General features: G+C 51.4%; 7 protein-coding genes across 7 annotated transcripts; 4 read left to right on the forward strand and 3 right to left on the reverse strand.

The window, feature by feature from the left end:
• Positions 1-1,684: 1,684 nt before the first annotated feature.
• PG997_008604 (uncharacterized protein) lies at positions 1,685-3,258 on the forward strand (the record flags this gene model as incomplete). Its single annotated transcript, XM_066812919.1, has 6 exons — positions 1,685-1,877; positions 2,106-2,185; positions 2,278-2,669; positions 2,720-2,815; positions 2,882-3,114; positions 3,227-3,258. 6 exons carry the CDS (start codon positions 1,685-1,687, stop codon positions 3,256-3,258), a joined length of 1,026 nt encoding a protein of 341 aa, XP_066668261.1.
• Positions 3,259-5,975: 2,717 nt separating this feature from the next.
• PG997_008605 (MFS general substrate transporter) lies at positions 5,976-7,921 on the forward strand (the record flags this gene model as incomplete). The annotated part of the gene is made up of 5 exons (XM_066812920.1): positions 5,976-6,335; positions 6,424-6,733; positions 6,804-7,253; positions 7,318-7,504; positions 7,567-7,921. 5 exons carry the CDS (start codon positions 5,976-5,978, stop codon positions 7,919-7,921), a joined length of 1,662 nt encoding a protein of 553 aa, XP_066668262.1.
• A 461-nt stretch (positions 7,922-8,382) lies between these two features.
• Positions 8,383-9,435, reverse strand: PG997_008606 (uncharacterized protein; the record flags this gene model as incomplete). Its single annotated transcript, XM_066812921.1, has 3 exons — positions 8,383-8,477; positions 8,651-9,009; positions 9,200-9,435. The coding sequence occupies 3 exons, from the start codon at positions 9,433-9,435 to the stop codon at positions 8,383-8,385; spliced, it is 690 nt and encodes a 229-aa protein (XP_066668263.1).
• Positions 9,436-10,095: 660 nt separating this feature from the next.
• PG997_008607 (uncharacterized protein) lies at positions 10,096-10,915 on the reverse strand (the record flags this gene model as incomplete). The annotated part of the gene is made up of 3 exons (XM_066812922.1): positions 10,096-10,296; positions 10,357-10,530; positions 10,598-10,915. The coding sequence occupies 3 exons, from the start codon at positions 10,913-10,915 to the stop codon at positions 10,096-10,098; spliced, it is 693 nt and encodes a 230-aa protein (XP_066668264.1).
• A 1,321-nt stretch (positions 10,916-12,236) lies between these two features.
• On the forward strand, positions 12,237-12,578 carry PG997_008608 (uncharacterized protein; the record flags this gene model as incomplete). The annotated part of the gene is made up of 1 exon (XM_066812923.1): positions 12,237-12,578. The coding sequence occupies one exon, from the start codon at positions 12,237-12,239 to the stop codon at positions 12,576-12,578; it is 342 nt and encodes a 113-aa protein (XP_066668265.1).
• Positions 12,579-12,865: 287 nt separating this feature from the next.
• On the reverse strand, positions 12,866-13,716 carry PG997_008609 (kinase-like protein; the record flags this gene model as incomplete). Its single annotated transcript, XM_066812924.1, has 2 exons — positions 12,866-13,397; positions 13,526-13,716. 2 exons carry the CDS (start codon positions 13,714-13,716, stop codon positions 12,866-12,868), a joined length of 723 nt encoding a protein of 240 aa, XP_066668266.1.
• A 5,854-nt stretch (positions 13,717-19,570) lies between these two features.
• On the forward strand, positions 19,571-19,819 carry PG997_008610 (uncharacterized protein; the record flags this gene model as incomplete). The annotated part of the gene is made up of 1 exon (XM_066812925.1): positions 19,571-19,819. The coding sequence occupies one exon, from the start codon at positions 19,571-19,573 to the stop codon at positions 19,817-19,819; it is 249 nt and encodes an 82-aa protein (XP_066668267.1).
• Between the last annotated feature and the right edge of the window lie 475 nt (positions 19,820-20,294).

The raw sequence follows: 20,294 nt of genomic DNA on the forward strand, positions 1-20,294 counted from the left end.
TGTGAGCGCAACAACTTCCAAGCCTTTGTACAATGTGGCGAGATGGTTTGTTTGTTATTTAAAAAGGAAAGACTCAACTCGCTGCGAAAAGGAAAACGGTTGGAGTGCTGACTAAAGAACAGCTTAGGCATTGGTGGTTGGTTGGTTGCCTTGCAAACGAGAGCAGTGCATTGCTACTGGTCGATGTCTGGGCTGTGTCTTTGCTGGCAACTGCAACCAAACGAACCCTCATTGACAACAGTGCTTCCTACATGAATGCCTTAATGCCTCACTCGAAGCCTCGGGTTCTTCTCTACTAGAAAATGAAATGCATCACATACCATCATAACGACTGCCTTATAGCATTCCCAGTTTACATTCGCCCAAGATCTAAGTTGCACTGGATGGACTTCCCGCTGGCCATAGGGATATCTATTTTCCTATGTTTTTTGAAATGGAAGAAGCGAATACATTAAGTATTTATAAAACCTTTTCAAATCATACTTATAGCTGTCGTCTTATACAAGGGGCGGCGTCTTAGAAGCAAATGCTGCTCATACTATCATCCCTAGTCAGAAAAACTAAAGAATATTAATATGGAGACCTTGCTTGGTATCATGGATCCAAGTATGCAAGTAATATATCTGCATCAAAAGAGTTCACCTGGAACTGATGAACCTGGACCCTTTGTTCGGGCCGGGAGTAAACAAGCAGGGGTTTTCGGCTGAGATTACTTTCGGTTGACCAGACACTGATAGAATGCAACTGGTTAGCTTCCCAAGGGTCAAGAATTGCTACGACCGTTGGATGAATCCTAGGTGGGAAGATCCGTTGCCGGGCCGTTCTCCCTCTGTCGGATGCCATATAGTGGGCTCGGGTTCACAGAACACCCCTTGACAGCAGGGATGCTCCCTGGTTGCTTAGCTGCAGGGAAACCCGAGTCGATTGGTTGGCTTCGCTGCAGTCTTAGGGCGCCGGATAATGCACCCTGTGTTTGTGCAGCTGAAGAGATCGGGCGTGTGCAGACGATGGGACGATCCCCCTCGCGGCACTGCGGTCTGGCAACTACTTTCGCTTGCTGGGACATGGGCTCTTGAGATGACACCGATACCCCCAACCTTTTCTAGGAGGTTCAATGAGAGGAGCTTCATGGTCATGGAATATGCTACCAGCAACACTCCATGAACGTCTACGCTGGCGTTGGCATGACCTGCGGGTAACTCGCAACTGTCTTCAAGATCTCCATTCATACCTACTCCAGGTCACGAAGCGGGGAAGCTTAGTTCTATGAAATGCAGTACGCAGCTGCAGTGGCGACCAATGCGCATTTGTGATTTGGTGATGATGACCTGTGATTGCTCCTTTCCCTTTCTCGACGTGGCTTGCGTCGATATTGCTGAGCAAACATGCACCCTTGCTTGACGCCGTGTCACCGCTCTGCTGGTAACTAAACGAAGCAGCGTCTTGGAGGTCTCGACAACGCCATCAAGCAAACAAGATGTGCCAATCGTACAAATGCTGAGTTCAGGCCAGGCCAGTGGGGGAACATTATGTCTCATGAATTTCCCACAAATGGGTTCTTTGGCCTGTTGCTCATTGGATTTTCAATCTTTATTGTGTCTCGACATTCCTCCTGGCTCAAAGTTGACATATATGCCTGGCCTTGACTTTGGGCAGCAAGACACTGTTCTCATCACGTAACGATATGGATGGCGATCTGGACACCACTCCGGCACGGGAGGCGCCGCCGGGCAAAGAATCAAATCTCGTCAACCCAGAGTCCATCTCGTACCAGCTTGTAACTGTCATTGCTGCCACGTCTGCGGCCATGGTTCTGCTGACCGGGTCTCGAACGTATGTGCGCCTCCGAGTCAATCACTCATTTGGCATCGACGATTGTACGTTCCTCGAGGGAAATTTGCCGTCAATCTACCATGGCTTGTACTTACCAGTGGCAGGGTTTTGTATCGCGGCAACAGTGAGACCCCACTGGGCTTGAGGGGCGTATCCATTGTCCTAACATCGCCGACTCTTAGTTAGCCACACTGTCATACGCTGGGCTGGTATTGAGTCGTGAGTAACATAACTTGTTGGACAATTGGAATAAACAGCTTACGCCGAAATAGTCTGCGACATGCCAGGCAACAGTCTGCTGGGGATTCACCTGTGGGATGTATCCCAGCGCAAGTATATTCACTTTATGAAGGTAGATCTCCCGTCTTCCAAACCTCTCATTCCTTATCAATCTCTTTCATCTTTACTCGTGGGGTCTTGTTGCTGATATGTGGTTCACCATAGCTCTCGGTGGCAGACACGGTTCTTCATCGCTTTTGCAACACCTTGATCAAGGTGGCATTCCTGGTCTTCTACCTGCGCCTCTTCGGTCCTGTGCGCAAAGTCAGAATCATGGTCTGGGCCGGGATAGCGACAGTGGTCACGTTTGGCATCGCCTACATGATCACCTACGTGGTGGTCTGCGTGCCGTGGTCCAACGAGGAATACGGCTGGCTGGATGATCGCTACTTCGACCGATGCTTTGCCATCGGCCCGAAGCTGCTCCTGGCAGGCTGCTATTTTGGCGTCATCACGGACTTCTACGTCATGTTCATCCCCCTAAGTCAGGTAAAAGGGCTGGTTCTACCGAAGAAACGGAAGGTGGGAATCAGCTTCGTCTTTCTGACGGGCTTGGTGTGAGTACACTCCCGCGAGGTGGAACGCCGAGCTGACTCGTATTGGGTAGGGCTGTTGCTGCTGGCATGGCAAATTTGATCATACAGTACTACTTCGACGTTGACGACTTTTCGTGGTGGTCAGGCATCGCTATTTACATTACATGGTAAGTGTAGGCTTGATGGCATCAATGCACACCCGGGGAAATGTCACTGACGGAGTCCATCAACAGTTACATAGAGCTCAGCATTGGTCTTGTTGCTCTCTCTTTGCCAGTCGTAATCGCGCTGTTCGTGAGCCGCATCACCGACCTCGGCCGAACCTTGAGCTCTTGGGTTCGCCGCTCGCGCGAGCACCTAGGCTCAGGCGAAAGCGCCTCGAGCTTGACCCCAGAGGGCAGTTGCGTGCCGACAGCGGCACCGGAGCTGCCACAACACGTACCGGAATCGGGGCTTCCCGGAATGCGTAAGTTCGCAACTTCAATCGCTCCCGCGCTCCTAAATCCGAGCCTGGCACTGTCTCGTCCACGTTCAATGACCTGGCCACGGCTGACTTCAGCTACCATGCCCAATTGAAGATGACCCTGAAGCCCAGCCAAGCCGTGCGTAGCAGCAAGAGCTACGAGAAATTCGGGTGACAGGTTCCCATCAACGTCATGCATTCCTCGACTTATGCATAGTTTGTATGCCCCGAAGTCGATGGGAGGCGTTTCGAGTCGCTCATTGAAGGCAGGTGGAATGCGGAAGGCGGAAGGCGAAGGGGTTGAAACAGGCCTCATCAATGGAGATGGCGTGGAAGAAGGCTTGGGCAATTCTATATTTAAACCCTGAAGCCAAGCGAAGGGGACGTGTAGGCAGTGGAGACCGTACTTGTAGATCAGATGACATGATAAGGAAAAAGTAGAACCCTTTTGGCCAACCGACAACCGGACGTTCTAGAGCTTGTCTTCCCGTGTCCCCACCGCCGCCCACCTGCTGGGAAGCGCCGCGTCATATGGGCGAAGGCATCCCAATGCCGGTGGAGGATCAAGATTAAGCAACTTCACCCAAGCATTCCGGCGCGAAGATCCCTGTGGGGGCCTGGTGGAGCCCCGGGGCTCGCGGGCCATGCCACCCTGGCCCAAACTAGCCAGGGGGGTTATCAGTGGGGGGTCTTGGGGGGTTCGTTTCGTCGTGAAACTGAACACACATAGAAAAAACGTCAGCTCCCCAGCCGCGATCCTCTCAATTGGAAAAGCAAAAGGAAAAAAAATTATTATGGGCAAGGGCGGCGCTTTTCCTTGACCTGTTGGAGCAGTTGGTCGCGTGCCTCACGGCCTCTGGGGATTTTGTCCCACCTGCTTGCTCATCTGTTACCCGACCTGTCACAGGGCTGAGGCGTCGGGATCAATCAATCGTTGTGAATGGCCCAACGAGACACTCTGTCAGCTCCTATCAACAGCTGTTGTTTAATTTGGCCCAAGTGTTGGCCTAGTTCGGGTCTTTTTCCTTGCCCCCTAAGGGACGTCAGGGACGTCAGGGCTTCTGTTCAGGAACCTCTGTTCAGGGACTACTGTCCAGGGACCTCTCTGTCAGTACAGTAGGCGTGTTTCGCTGCAACCCTGCTATGCGAAACGGCAGATCCCAATAAGGCTTTATAGAGTGCCGTGCCGCAGTGCTATTGGTTGCGCCACACGCCCCAAGAACGGCTGCGATAAGCCTCGAGCGAACGAGACTTGCCGATGCGCATCATTGGCCTCGACGCTGACAGGCCGACAGGGGAGAACGGTCTTCCAACGATTGACGGAAGTCTATCTAGTCCTATCTGGTCCTATCTTGTCCATCTTGACTATCTACATCTAGTTTATCTCGTCCCGTTGTGAACATCAATCACATGCAACCTAACCTAACCTAACCTAACCTTGAGCCAAGAGACCCGACAAAGACTAAGCTTCAATAAGCCAAGCGCCCTCGGGTTCGAAGCGTGGACAGCCCGGCACCTGCCAGCGCTTGTTTCAAGTGACTCTGAGCTTAAACGGGCAGCCGCCTCTTGGCGTTGGGCAGCAGCGACGACTCACACTCGACTCGTGGAAGCCAAGACGAGTCAAGCCAAGCCAAGCCTCCTCCCGCATCATGACTCCCCTTCTTTTTCTCCTCGTTGTGTGCGCCGTCGCCGACTCTGACTTCACTCGTTCAATTCGTAGGCCCGAAATCTGGCCGAAATTGGATTGGGAGCCATTTAAACGGACACTCGAGCTACGGGCTGACGCGGTTGGGGGGCTGTGGTTCGTGTGGTTCTGGTGGTTCCTGTGGCTCCTTTGGCTCTCCTGTGGAGTGCAGATCGCTCGCTAGCCGCTACCGGAACTGCCTTAGCCCACGAGGCAACGCGACCTCGCCGTCCCCACGAGATTATCTCATTCGTCGCCGACAATAAGGATAAGGTAGATCGGCAGCGTCACCTACTCCGTCTGTACAGCTCTGCTTTCCACGCATCTGTTTTTATCTGTAACGGCCGGAAAAGAAAGCCGGATCCGCACACAAAACAGCACCAATACCACCACACATACTACGTGCATGCACACATCGACATACAGTATTGCCTCTTCTTTTTTCGGACGGCCCCTGTACGCACTGCACTGCACTGCACCGTTCGAGAAACCAAAGATTTTGGTGGGGGCGAGCCCTGATCAAGGGAAGATCATGACTCCCACTTAATTGCACTGTACCAGTCCCTAACCTTCACCAGCACATTACCTGGGAGGATCTACCAGCCGTAGACGCTTGGCAAATATGCGACCCCTTTAGACGCCAAGCTGCGTGGGGGAAAGGAGGCTTCATCATGATAATCTCAGCCGGCAGGGGTTACTGTGCGGGCCAGGCACCGTACCTTTTCACCCTTCCAGACCAGAACAGACCTATCCATTTCCCCTTCCTCGCCCATTCGATACACATGACTGACTGATCATCAAAGGGGAACCCACTCCTCTGGGCCAAGCTGATCGTCAATGCCGGCTCGCTTTGATAAACCAAATCTCCTACCGGATCGTCGCTCTTGGCAAACCAGGCTCGCCTGTATCGGATTATAGGCTCTCGATATTATAGCAAAACAAAATTGCCTGTCAATATGGTGTTGTCAAAGGGTCATTTGTGCTTAAATACAGAGCATCCTCTGAGATTGACTCTTTCTTGGCCGGACCAACTCAAACACACTCCTTTGGCTGGACTATCCCCCTCCCCTCCCAACTAACTTACACGGCAAGTCGACGACATTAGAGCATAAGATCTCTCCGTCTGCCAGTAAGAAGTTTGCATAATCTTGCATCCCTTGGGTTCATCTCGTCAACGACCATGGTTAGACTCTCCCTATCGTCCGCTGCAGCCCGGCCGCTCAGCATCGACAACCCCGCCTACCACAGTCGCCCAGAAGTCATCGAGTCGCCGCCCAGCCCGTCTCGGCATGCCAGCTACCACAGGGACGAGGAAAAGGACAAGGATATGTCGACGGTGACCGAAGAGCAACAACAACGGTCCGAGGTTTCCTCGCTCGCCGACCCGGAAAAGCCTGAGATGCCCGAGAAGCCAGAAAAGCCGTTCCACGTGTTTCCCGTGAGCTACAAGCGGCTTCTCATCGGCATCATTGGTGTTGCTGGTCTGTTCTCGGGCCTGTCGTCCAACATCTACTTCCCGGCGACAAAGACTATCGCAGACGTAAGTGACCCCAGAGCCACTCAGGCCATTACATCACCACCCTCTTATTCAGCTCGGCGGGTCAACTAACACATGTGAAATGATGTAGGACCTCCACGTCTCACTCTCCAGCGTCTCCCTCACCATCACGTCGTACCTGGTCGTGCAAGGCATCTCGCCCCTGTTCTGGGGCTCTCTCTCGGATACCATTGGACGCCGGCCCATCTACATCGCCTCGTTCATCGTGTATGTGACCGCCAACATCGCCCTGAGTTTCTCGCCCAACTTTGCGGTCGTGCTCCTCTTCCGTGGTCTCCAGTCTGCCGGAAGCGCGTCGACTGTTAGTATCGGCAATGGCGTCATCCAGGATATTGCGCACCCTTCCGAGAAGGGCGCCTACATTAGCTTCTACCAAGCCAGTAAGTGGTTCCTTTACTACCTAAAAGGAGATTGCGATGCGATGAACTAACACACATTCCTCCCCCACAGTTCGTAACTTCAGTATCGCTGTTGGCCCCGTTCTGGGCGGTATCCTGGCTGAGAAGCTCGGGTTCCGATCGATCTTCGTCTTCCTCGTGATCTTGTCTGGTACCGTGTTCGTGATGATTCTGTTCCTGCTGCCCGAGACCCTGCGCACCATTGCTGGCGACGGATCGGTCCGACTCCGGGGTATCTACCAGCCCTTCTTTGAGCGCATCGTGAAGGCGCCCGCCGGCGTGCACGACCAGGAGGATGACTCGCTGGTTCGAAAGAAGGTGTCTCTCCAATCCTTCCTCGCTCCCCTGAAGCTCTTGGGTCAGCCTGACGTGCTGTTGCACTTGATTTTCGGAGGCATAATCTACGCCGTATGGAGCATGGTTACGTCGAGCACGACGAGCATCTTCAAGGGTCACTTCGGCCTTGACGAACTGGAAATTGGTCTCGCCTTCCTGCCAAATGGTGAGCAGCAGCCCCCTCCTTACCCAGCTCCAGTTTTCATTTAATCTAACATACGATATCGTAGGTGTCGGAACTATTGTCGGATCCAGCATCGTCGGCTACCTCATGACCAAGGACTTCCGCACCGCCGAGGTGGCCTACAACGTCGCCCACGGCATCCCCGAGGACCAGAAGCTGCCGGCCAAGAAGATGCCCGTCGACTTCCCCATCGAGCGCACCCGTCTTCGCCACCTGCCCTGGATCGCTAGCCTGTTCGTCCTGTCGACGGCTGGTTATGGCCTCTCGCTTCTGACGGAGGCCGACCCGGACCCAGATACTCCCTCGACTGGCGCATCGTCATCCCGCTCATCATGCAATTCCTCGTGGCCGCGACCAGCAACGCCGTCTTCGCCGCCAACCAGTCGCTCGTCTCGGACCTCTGCCCCGGCCAAGGCGCCGGCAGCACCGCCATCAACAACCTGGTCCGGTGCAGTCTGGGCGCCGCGGGTGTCGCCGTGGTCGAGATGATGGTGTCGGGCTTCGGCCCCGTCGCCACCTACGTGGGCCTGTCGCTCTTCGTCATGGTAGTGGCGACACCGTTCGCCGTGGTGAACTGGATATACGGCCCCGGCTGGCGGGTGGCCCGCGTGGAGAGGCAGAGGGCGATGCAAGAGGAGGATACTGTATAGAGAAATAAAAACAAACTTTTAATAATATAGGATACCAAGAAGAAATCAAAATATGCTGGACATTTTATAGGATATACAAAATGGGAAAATGGGCTTATATGGAACGGTGCTTCTTGACGGGGCAAACGACGACTATAAAGGATTAATGAGTAAATAATTATAATAATAAATCGCCCAAATCGGCCCTCTTGCTTTCTTGAAAGCCAGTTGATGAACTTGATAGAGCACTCATTCATGCCCAGGAGAAAGACATTGAACGCAGCTAGGGGCTATTATTGAACTTAAAACCTCTCAATATTTCTTTTTCTTATATTCTATCTCACAGACCCCTTCTGCGTCCGGCAGTAAAAAACATGAACGAGAGTGTTGAAATGTCATACTTCAAGTACGAACAATCTTTTCAGTTCGTCTTTTACGAGTTAGTTAGAGTCAAAGAAAACCCCTCTTCCATCCTTCCTTCCTCAGTTGGGCAAGGCCGTGATGAGGTCGAAAGCTCGGTGGCCCTCTGCGGAGTAGTTGGCGACGTAGTGCTCTCCAAAGGGCTGCATGAACGTGTCTAGATAAAAGGGCGCGCAACGTTAGCTCTCATTTTAATGGAATTTGGAATACATAGTCAAGAAATCGGCAACGCAAAACGCCAGAGGATCTTTGAGAGAGGGGAAAGGGGGAGGGGGGGTCTGGAGGAGAGATAGAGAGGGTGTTGGTGTGTGTTTCTATGTGTTAACTTACCATAAGTAGTCTCCGGCTTGGTCGCGCAAAGCCAGACAGTCGTCTCGTTGACCCCGGCGCCGAACCCGGTCTGCGGGAACCGCGCCACCACGGCCGCGTACTCGGCCGCCGTCACGCCCAGCTGCGGCCCCTGGAAGTCCATCATGATGCCTTGGCCCACGACGCGCACCTCGGCCTCCTTGTACTGCGAGATGCTGGCCGTCGTGTGCAGCGCGATGGCGTCCCAGACCAGCTGCGTGCGGCGGTGGTCCCATACGGCACGCCCGGCGTTGTCGAATTCGTTAGTATGGTTGTGCTGGTGCTCGGAGAGGAAGTCGCGCGACGCGATGGCGCCGTCGATTTCGAAACGGCGGTCGGGGCTGACGTAGGGGAGTTGGGGGTTCGGTCCCAGCCGATATCGTGGAGGAGCGCTGCGACGGCGTGGACTTCGAGATCGAAGCTTTCCGTTGCAGGATCGACGTTCGGGGTGGTGGTGGTGACATTAGGGTGGCCGTTGCTCGCCTGATGGTGGTTCCACAGCAGGACCCCAAAGAGCCAGCCCCGCATCACGTGGTTGTAGACGAAGTCGCTGGCGTGCGCGCGGGCACGTGCTTCGGCGGCGCGGACGAGGGGGTGTCGATCACGGTCACGCCGGCTAGGGTGCGGTTGGGATAGGAGGGAGTGGTTAGGACATGGTCAGTGCTTGGGTGCGGCGACGACTGGGTGAAGGATAAGGGCGAGGCGGTTGCGATGAAGAGGCTTGGTAAAAGGGTAGGTAAAAGGAAGATTAGTTTGGAGATAGACATGGCGGATAGAGGTTTTTCGTGCTGTGAGTTGATGATGATGGTCCGGGAGAAAGACAACTGCCATTATAGGGGTCGTTGCAACACTTATATGCCAAATTATCGTCCACACGATGACAAATGAACAGACGGAATTCGCGCGGCGTATTTGAAATCAGAACCATAGAGCCTTTGGTTCCGAGTGTTCACGATCGTCTTTGATTGGAATGGAGGCCCAGCGTTATCCTGTACGCCCCGAGATGCATCGGAGTTGTGAGGAATGGCCCACAAGTCAGCAAACGGGCTGCGGGGGAACATGCCACCCCATCACATATACTTGCTATGGCTTTGAAGCAGAAGCTACAATGTGATCAGAAGTTGAGAGGGACTTGGGGGCAATTGGCTGATTGACGTTATGGTGGTTCCGGCGTTTCGTGACCAAGATATCGGGGTCTGCTAACATTCGGGCACTGCAACCATCTTTGACGCCGGGAGCGGCCGGACTAGAAGCTCAACATACAATTCGCTCTAGGCAATGGTATTATTAAGATCTATTGACTACTAATGAGATGGTCCCAGTTTGATTGCCCTCCGCACATCCGTATTCGAACCCTCCCACGACGTCAACTCTCTGTCAAGCCAGCCTGACTACCCCTACCATGGAAGCTAACACACAAGTATTGGTCACGCTACTTTCTCATAGTCCTTGTTCTCATCGTCGAGCTTCTTCCTCCTCAAAAAGGCATATCGCGTGGCGATGCCCCAGGCGCCTACTACCACTGTAGTCAAGGCCAGGGATATGACGATGAAAACCCACAGGTACTTCGATATGACCGCTTCTCCTGGGCCTGCGTCCCACGAGAAGAGTTCCGTGGAGAAGATCGACTGAGATTTATGTCAGTATTTGGTTTGGCCATTCTCATTCGCGGGCAAGGACAACCTTACCGCCATGGTAGAGATGGGCAGGAACACCATCGTCAGTAGTGCGATGAACTTCATCTGGGAGCTGTCGTCTTGCATGGACTGGGAGATCTCCTTGTTGGTTGTCGATAGATGCGTGTTGACTCTGTTGAACTTGGTGTTGAGCTTGTTGTCTTCCTGGGCGAAGTGATTCCAGAGCTAGGACAATGATAAAGGGGTCAGCTAGGAGGCCCAACAGGTCTTTTCGGTATATGGTACTACTCACCGTCTGCATAGTCAGAGACATATTGTCTATAGTTACGTTGCAGCTATCGATCTTTTCGTCGAGTATGTCGCACATCTCTTCGAGTCGAGTTTTGATCTGATGACCAGCACGCTTAAGTCGCTGCTGCTCTTGTCTCTCGGCCGTCTCACAGGCTTGCGAGACATTGTCCTTTTCGGCGTTTACTTCAATGGTTTCGTCAAACACGGCTGTCTCGTCGATTACCCTTTTCAGTTGCCGCTTTAGAGCGTTGATCTCGCTTCCTAGCTCCCGGCTCCTATAGCACTTCTGCAGATAGCCGACCATTTGCTTGCTGCCCATGTTGAGATCCAGGGGACGGATCTCGGAGGAATTGAGAGCGAAGTCGTCGGTGAGCTGATCCACGCACTCCTCTAGCCTCGCTCTCTCAATTCGAAGAAGATCCCTGCCATGATCATTGGGTGGTAGTTCGCACGGCCGACCCGTTTCAGTTTGTTTATCAGCTTCCGTTTTGATTCCTCCTTGCATCCAAATACAATGGATAGAGACAACCCCTGTTCCAGACGGAATGTACTTGATAGAGCCATGTCTCCATTTGCGGACGATGCAGTACGTGATGTTATGCCTAGTTTTCACTCTTATGGTTAAACTTGTTCCTGACACTTTGGAATAGGGGTCGAGATGAAGCCTACCAACGCTAGTGAGTTTGGACTCATTGTCGCTTACTGATTGAGTTGAGAAGTATACCTTCTCCCTCATTATAGTACGGGTAATACATGGCTGAAGCTGGAATTTCTGGACTGTCTCTGTGAAGGTGTTGCGAGTGACTGGTAACGACATCAGTGACTCGAACCCATCTCCACCAAAAGACCCCTGGGCCTTGTTGTATATGCTAAACGCCGCACATTAGCAATGTGTAACCTGTGGCTTAACATGAACAGAGCGTTCGTACATGACACAGAATCCCGACTCCTTGCTAAGGTCGATCTGGTCGCTTGGTCAGTGAGTGCTGGTAACTTATGCATTAATAGCGTTCTTGCCTTATCAAACCATATCTTCCAAGCTCCCGGAGAACTAAGAGTTTCAATGTCGAATTTATGCTAAGAAAGCAGTTAGATCAAGTTCGGGTTTGCTTGGGTAGCGAATACTGACCCCATTACTTTCCAAGCTTGACACAACTGTGGCGGTTGCTGGGTCAAGTTCACCTGTATCGTAGGTGAACCGGGAGAAATCATGGTTCGTCCAGTGGCTGTCAGTACGTTCCCAGTCCATTTTCGTCGGCGCGAATGTTGATGTGGAAAGGTTTGATTACTGGGAGGATGCCGTTCGATCGCGCTCATAAAGTAGTACGACGGGCAATTCGGAGCATAGCCACTGGGCGCTGGGATTTCATCGACCCCTGATTGGCCCCTTATGCCGGTTAGCCACTACCTGCTCTGCAGGCTCACTCATCAACCATGCCGCTTATGCGGTTCGAGCCTGTAGTGGCTCAGCGAGTAGCTGCCGCACCGCACGACCGGGCGCGGGGGTTAATACAGTCAGGTCTGCATGTGGCCCCCAAAGCGCCCGACATGGCCGGCTAGGCCGCAACCCATACCTTCCATCCACTTTCGCCCCAAGCCTCAAGGCACATTTTCCACTTCGATTATGCCCAAGCTGCGCAATGACGGAAAAGCAGTGCGACAGTACGACGAGCTCTCCTCCCCAGCCCAGAATTCAGCCTTCGGCTGCTCAGCCTTCTGTCGCTCCTAAAGTGTATGAACACGTCCTGCGAAAGAAGTACCGAAGTCAGGTCAAACTGAAAGCGTCCCTCGATGACATGTTTGGAGAAGGGAAGTGGGAGGTTAAGGTGCGTGTACCCAACCTCCGCAAGGCAGATTTCGACACCACCGTTGACAACATCGGAAACCTCCAGCTGCGAAAGGAACGATGGATAATTTGTTTGCCAAAGGAGATGACTAAGGTGAGCCTTCAGTTTGCACTTCAGCCTGCTCATTCCCGCTGACACACTGGCCAGGATCAGTTACAATCGCTGGATCACGATATTTTTCAGCATTATGAGGAGTGACGATCACAGAGCGGGGTATTGGAGGGAACCATTGGGCGTCCAACGATTCACGATTCACGATTCAGAACAGTATTTGCATTTGCATTTGGGTATACGAGAAGCAATAACGCCTGTAACCCCGAACGAAGATAATGAGTACACGAATACATGGGCCCCAGCCCATAAGTAATTAACGAAAATCAGCTGTTAGAAACCCATAACGCCTTTTTGTAACACCTCAGTGCTCATGACTGAATATGAATAGGATCCCTCCAGTAAGTCGTATCGCTGTGACAAGCTGTTCGGAGAACCCCTAACCTATCAACGACTCTGCTTGACTCAAACCGCTGCTTTGGATTTGGATCCAGCATGTTCTGCTCAATGAGGTCCAGGAAGTCATTGATGTAATGCGTACAATTCCGGTGGTCTCGCAGGCGCTGAATCCAATCTTTGACCTGTTGCTTGATGATGGGGACCTTGGTGCCAGACTCATCCTCAATCTTGAAGAAGGTATCTAATTTGAAGTTGGGATCGTGCGGGTCGGGTTCCGATCTTGCATCCACGAATTCGACATCTGCCGCCTTGAAGCCCTCGAGGAACCAGGTCACGAACTCCAAGAAGGTACAGCCTAGCGAGAATATATCGGAAGTGCGAGTGATCTTACCGTTAGGTATGTCAAACTCGGGTGCCCGGTATGTTTCCGTCCGTGGCATGCCAATTGCGATTTGCATCGAGCGTGATATCTTGGAATGCAGACGGGCGAGTCCAAAGTCGTTTCTGCGATTGAGACCTCAGTTAGTATGACCATGTCATAGGTAACTCATCAAGGCGTCCTCGAGCATTATATCCCCAGTGCCCAGAGACCCCAAAAGCTGGGGCTGCAGTAGTAAGAATAGGGGCCATACAATACTAGTTGATCCAGCTCTTCAGATTGCTTTTTGAACCACAGTATGTTCTCCGCCTTGATATCTCCGTGTCGACCAAAAAGCTCTTTCTGATCCGCCTCGATCTCGACGTCGGGAAGCCGAAGCTGTTTTTTGCGCTCGTTGTGGAAGATCTGGAGTGCACTGGCCAGTAGATAACACTGGTCCGACATCCATTTGGAATGGCTGAATCGGCAGTCCACTTCGTCGTGTGACTTCCAAAAGTCCCAAAGAGTCCCGTCCGCCCACGGAAACAATAAATAGTATCGGACCTGGCTATGACCCCGGATCTCGAAACTAGTTAGAAGCTTGACAAGATGTTCGTTATCGTTTCTAATGAATGTGAGAAGTGAAGCAACCTCGTTGCTGAAATTGGTCTTGTCTGACGCATGAAGCTTTTTTAGAGCAAACACGCTGTACTTCTCGCCGTTCTGGATGATATGTTAGTATTCACATAGCGTGGGACCTTCAACAGCCGGCTCCATTGCAATTAACCATTTAAAAATGCGCAAGAAGCCTGGGATATGAGCGCTATGCTTACCTGTGTCCCAAAGTCGTAGTGGTCAGGGTGAAACTCCACCCGCTCAACCCTACTAAAACCACCCTCTTGGAACCCTGGTGACCCAGACGTCCTTGGAGCCGATCGACTTCGACTTGCAGATGCTCCGTGTTCATGTGATTTCTTCGAAATGATTGGAAGGACATCGTCATCGTTGAATATGTAGTGATGGTGCAGTTGGCCGCCGGGCGAATTCATCTCGGGCTTTTTGAAATATGGTGCGTTGAGAGAGTATGCCATTTCGTAGAATAGTTTGCGATCCCTAATGTTTATATCTCCCAGGAACGTATGCCCGGCATTGCACTTGGGACTCTGACACTTCAAAGGGTTTTTGAAGTGGTTTTGGTCGAGAACAGGGGGCAGGCAGATGTCACTAACGCCCTGATGAACCAAATCCAGATAGTGGTTGGTCGCGCCTACAGAAATGAGAGCCGCTAGAAGCTTTATGCTTGGATTCCTATATGAACCATCATATAGTCCACCATGAAAGGCTGCATGGACGAATGACTCGGTCTCACGGGTGCTGAAGGACCCAAGTCCAGTAACGATGACTCGTACGCGCTCAGGGGTAATGATGCGCCGAAACATTTGTCGTGGTAAGAAGGTGGCCATAGAACCACCCCATTTGGGATTTTCAGTTGAGTTCCATAGTTCATCTGACAGTGAGTTGGTAAGATCCTCCCAGCTTTGATTTGTAGAGCTCCTGGCACCAGATTGGGGTTGGCTGGTCACTGGTGCGTCCTTATCGAAGAAACCGTTACCTCGGTCGTAGCAGTGTTGAACCCTGATGTCGTTTAAGCCTAGCTTACTCCAAGTAAGGTTGGCCCGATCAACATCAGTATGATCAGGCTGGCCGTTTGACGGTCGTCGTGGCGCCATGTGCAGCGGCGGTTCCTGATAGGAAAGAGAATGGCGATAGAGAAGAGCTCGAATGAAGCGGGCGTTGCGAGGCGAGCAATCATAACATAAGCACTCATGAACACAAATCACATTTGCGAGGTCAAAGTCAGCTTCAACTGTCCAATCCTTCTTGGGTTCCCAGGTGCAGTAGTGAGTGGCATTTATCCTGCACGCCATTTAAGCCTACTTCACACTTTTGAGCCGCATCTCCTCTGGTTTTTACGGTTCCATTCGATGGCAGGAGAGACATATTAGGACGGAGTAAAGCCTTTGATGTCTGCCGGGATGTTGAACAGGCTACGCCTGGTTGCCTGGCTGCCTCTCGGTACTCGTTCCAATCACCACGTCTCACCCTACACCTTTACGCCAGTCAGATAAGATGTAGGCTGTTTCCGGTGCACCCTGAGGCAGATAGCCATGGTCTATCAGCATTAAATCTTAGTAGAAATGCCCATTAAGTCTTTAAATCGTACATGGTCACTCCAAGGCTCGAGGTATCGCGAACCTAGGGAATCTCAATTCGACATTCCATAATCGCAAATACGTTCGCGACCCATAATGAAGCGTTCAGAGTGGCTAGATGGACCCAAAAAAATCGCCAATCGTCCCCTCGGCTTAGTCGTCTGAGCCTTCTGATGATGGTGGTAGTGCATTGGGGGTGGCGTTGGGGTTGGATGGTTGACTTGGAGTGCTGCTGATGCAGTTGAAATAGCCTGATTTGAAGAAGATTTAGAAGGCAACGAGTTAGAATGAAACCCTCGTAATTTAGGCGCAATCCATGGGCTGACTGCTAGCCCCGAGCGGGCAGCATTTTGCGATCGCGATTCGACCCCAAAACCCAATCAGGGGCTCAAACGCGAGACGCCACCTGCATGCAACCTTGCCAATACGAGGCTTCGTGCAGCAAAGGCTCTTTTTTCAGTGTCCTCAGAGGTTCCCTGGTTTAATATATAACTCCGCCTCCCCCCCTCACCCAACTGCACCATTCTGTCAAGTCCTGTGTCGGTGCCTTAGGCTCAGTCACGTCTAGGCGAACAAACTGGTAGGGAACAAACGAGACCACGAGATATAAGACTTCCCTGAATATCGCACTCAACTCACTGGAATGGAAGCCCAACCGTGCTGAGATTTGTTTATGATGGTTCTGAGATATTTAATGTATCGTATCAATTCAATAACTAGAATTATGTGGCTGTTAGCTGAAGTAAATGATGTTGTCTCAGGGGTTCTTCCGTCAGCTGATAGGTCCCCTGAGCCCTGTCCGGTGGTAATTTCGGCCCACATGAGCCGCTGAACCCGACCAAATTGGACACGGGACGAAATTCGGGATGTTAAATATCCTCATAGCGCGGTCTTTACAGATTTATTTCTAATGGCACCGCAACCTCTTCAACTTCAACCCGGTTTATAGCGAACAAAACAATACTTATTCATTGATCTCCTGTATAGTTGGTGCTTGCAAAGTTGTAACAATGCCTTATCTTAATATCGACACCATCAACATGAAGCTCACTGAAACAGAGGAAGCGGGGGTCAAGGGAGTCAAGACCTCAGTATCTACAAGCCAGCTCTCTAGTAAAGTTTTGCTACAGGAACTCAACAGGCGCTTCCCTGGGCAATACTCTGTGCAGGTATGTAATTCTACCATTTTGCAACTTACCTGGGAAATTTGACTAATGCAGCATAGCTCAGGAAAGACAGACTTGAGGTCACTTTACCAACGATCCCGATAGTAAGTTTCATCTCATGGCATACGGATGCAATAGGGGTTAACACCTTGTGCATAGTGACATGTCTAAGCCCTTCAGCCTTCATTTGATCAAAATGCTTATTCATGCCATTTTAAAGAGCGAGTTTAGGAGATGAAAGCTTTCTGGCTCTTGCCGAGCGCTTCGAGGGCAAGGTCGCAACAGCAGCATGAAGAGTCAGTGATATGTCTAGACATACGGTACAGACTCGGGGTGGCCAGCACCAGTCCTTTACTCCAAGGACTCAGGTTATGTTGGGACTGTTCGCTCATTGGTGGTGGGATAGAAGGTGAAAAGAGAGAGAAGCACGGGGGCAAGTCACAGCCACTGGTCACAACAACTGGCAATGGAACGAAAGTCGGAATTCATTGGCCTTGAAAAGTGTCGAGTCTCCTGAATCGTCGTTGCAACCGCATGTCAGATTAGATAGGTTCATGGTCATGTTTTAACACCAGCTGGCAATGGAAATAATCAAGCTTTCGTTGTTTGGGACATCACTGTGCCCCTGGAATGCACATGTGTCAACATCGTCATGATGACGTTATCAGGCACGGCTCAGCATCGTTCTCGAGACAGGTTCTCTTGACCCTACAATACAAGATGAACAGAAACTATTCAGACCACGCATGATAAAAACCTGAAACACGTGGCATCGCTTGGTGAACTTGGGACGATATTGGGCAGCGGTAGAGGTGGGCAACCATATGCCCAATCTCTGTTACTACAGCCTGCTTCTACAATGCTAAATCGCCACTTGGCCATAATCTAAGGCTGGTGAGGCGTACTCATCTTCATCCAATTAACTGTATTATGCACCGTATTGGATATGAAGCATTACCCCTAATCGAGGCTACGTAGTCAAATAGGGGTAGAATCTAATACTTGAATAAGTCACCCAGTCGGACCCCAACCTGCATTACAGCTAAATTGGGTTTATCAATCATTGGACCACTTACTGAAGCGCCTAATAGCTCTGAGAGTTGTTGCTTTCCTTGCGTCCGTTCATTTGGGGCCGTACGACAAAGGATGAGGCTTAAAGCACCTGTTGGCCCTGACAGACTTGGACCAACATATTGTCTTATTCACAAACCATGGCCCCCAAGGATGCCCAAACCATCTTCCAGGTTTAACTGTAACAGCACGAATAAGAAATAACCACCACGTAAGGGGCCGGCCGGGAACCAAACAAACACATCCAACAGCCAAAAGACAGCAAAATATGGGTTAAACTACTGCAGCCCCCGCTTCCACAGTCCTCCAGTACTACCAGCCCCTTAACTCGCTTTACCTTGATTGGTACACATGTTTTGGTGACAGACTTGCTATCTGTCCGTCTAAGAACCAGATCGCTCCGCCTTAGGTTTGCCATCGTGTATCCAGTGGCATGATTTAGTCTTGTGAATGTGGCAGTGTATTCAATGAACCACCAGAAGTAATGTCAAATAGAGGATTGTATCGGCAACGGAAGATATCCCTGCCAACCGTTAATCTTCACTTGATGATAGTAGGGCCCTCACTTACACATTTCCGGACGATGTTCCGATATGGTCCGTCCAAAGGGGCTGATAGACAGCTGATACCAATGCAGAGACCCTGAAATGGTGCTTAGGGAACAAGATCGAAGTTGTCCACATTCCTAGCTTTGGGTTTCAAAGAAACCCATATGACCCACTGGATAGAATTGTACGTGAGACATCCAAAGTTTTAACTGCATCAACCATTGGGCTCGCTTAGAGATGGCAAGTACAAAGTTTTGCACCACCTGGTCAGGACGAGAGGATGCACGTGAAGCAGAGGATGGCCTATATGATATTTGGATGCATTGCGAAAGTGATAGGCATTTCATCTGGCTGATGGCAGGGCTCAAGCAAGGCATATGATTAGGAGGAGCATTTGAATGGAACTTAGACTTCCAACTAGTGCTAGCCCGCGGCGCAATAGTTACATCTCTTTGCCCCTTAAAGCGATCCGACCTTCCACCCCACGTGTCCCAGATAACCTTATCCCAACGTTGTTGATGGATTAAATGTGGCATTGTTTAAAGGTAGGATCGCTGTTGACTGTGCTATTAGTTATGCACAAGCCTCGCTCCGTGGATCGGTTGGTGTCACAAGGAGAACCAAGCCCCTCAAGCTCTGATGCCTGCAGGTACTTGAGTCAAACTTCTCGGTATGTTGCATATTTGCCCGCTGAATAGCATTTACGTGATGCACTCTGTTTACGGTTGGTGTTCCTCGCACAGCCCGCAAATCTTTGGATAAACGAACCAGACGTTGGATGCCTATCCCCTAGGCGTTGTCACTATTAGAAGATGAAAACGCGCCTTGACTCACGAATCAATGGCAAAATGACACGCGGAAGAAGGCCAGGTTACATGGGCGATGCTACGCGACACTGCAGCAACCAGGCCAGTATGATTGGCTGGGAGTTACAGACAGCTGACGGCGGCTCGGGACCGGCCGTCAATGCAGGCCAAAAGGAGGGGGGCAAGTGAATTTCCATTTTGTCATCAGCCACGCTGAAAATGGCGATTGCTGTCCTCGCCTGTGGGTGTAGGTCATGCTGGCAATGTTACCCAACAGCGCACGTAAGCAGACGACCATTGGCTGAAATGCTGCATGACCTCCAAATTAGCCTGGCAATGAAAAGCAATTGAAGTACTGGTACGCACATGTAGCCAATGCTTCAGGGCAGTGAGATGGCCGCAATGTGGCGGAGTCCCTCATTTTAAACGCTCGTATCCCCCAGCTGCGCATTTCTCGCGTCATCACCCAAAGAAATATAATAGAGGACCACGTCGCCGTTCAAAGCTTCGCTCTGATGGCACCGGTCGCCCACGCACCAGGACCACCAGGGTTACTGAAGAGGCTCACGAGAAGATTCACGGGAACCTTCTTCAAAAGGACCCTGGATGGTAAAGAGAAAGACTTCCACATGGAGTCAATCGAGGCCTATCAGGTGGAGTGGAAGGATGTCAACGATCTCCTCCACCGATTCTTCCCCAAACAGGCCAACTTCTCCTACAAACTGGTGAGCATGGTCCGCCCTGGAACCTGCAAGACGATGTAACTAACATTCTATTCAGCATTCGGGTGTATTCTACTTCTATGTACCCTTGCCCTTGACTCCAGTAAGCACGAACACGAACACATACATACTAACTGACCGCGCTAACTGATAACCCCTCAATTCCAGACTCAAAAGGAGAAGATCGAGAGATTGAAAGATCGGGGGCGCTACGAGAGGGACGCGACACCTGAGGATGAAGATTGAAGGGCTTTTGTAGAACTCGGTTACAGATTCTACGGGCGGGCTGGACCCGAGAATGGTGTGAAATTCCGGGTTGGATACGAGCATGTACAAGTACATCGGTGGTTCGGGTAGCATGCATTTATCCTTGACGCCCCCCCTCCTGCTCGCGAATGCTGACTTCGGGAAGGTAGCACTCGAGTTGAGAGCCTCGTCGGGGAAAGACAGTAGAATGGTCCGTTCATAGGTAATGAGGGGGTAATATCTGTGGTACTTGATCCCGCTCACGCTGGGC

This window comes from Apiospora hydei (genome assembly GCF_038363865.1).
Source record: "Apiospora hydei strain CBS 114990 chromosome Unknown utg000006l_segment0_segment0, whole genome shotgun sequence".
Classification (NCBI taxonomy): Eukaryota; Fungi; Ascomycota; class Sordariomycetes; order Amphisphaeriales; family Apiosporaceae; genus Apiospora; species Apiospora hydei.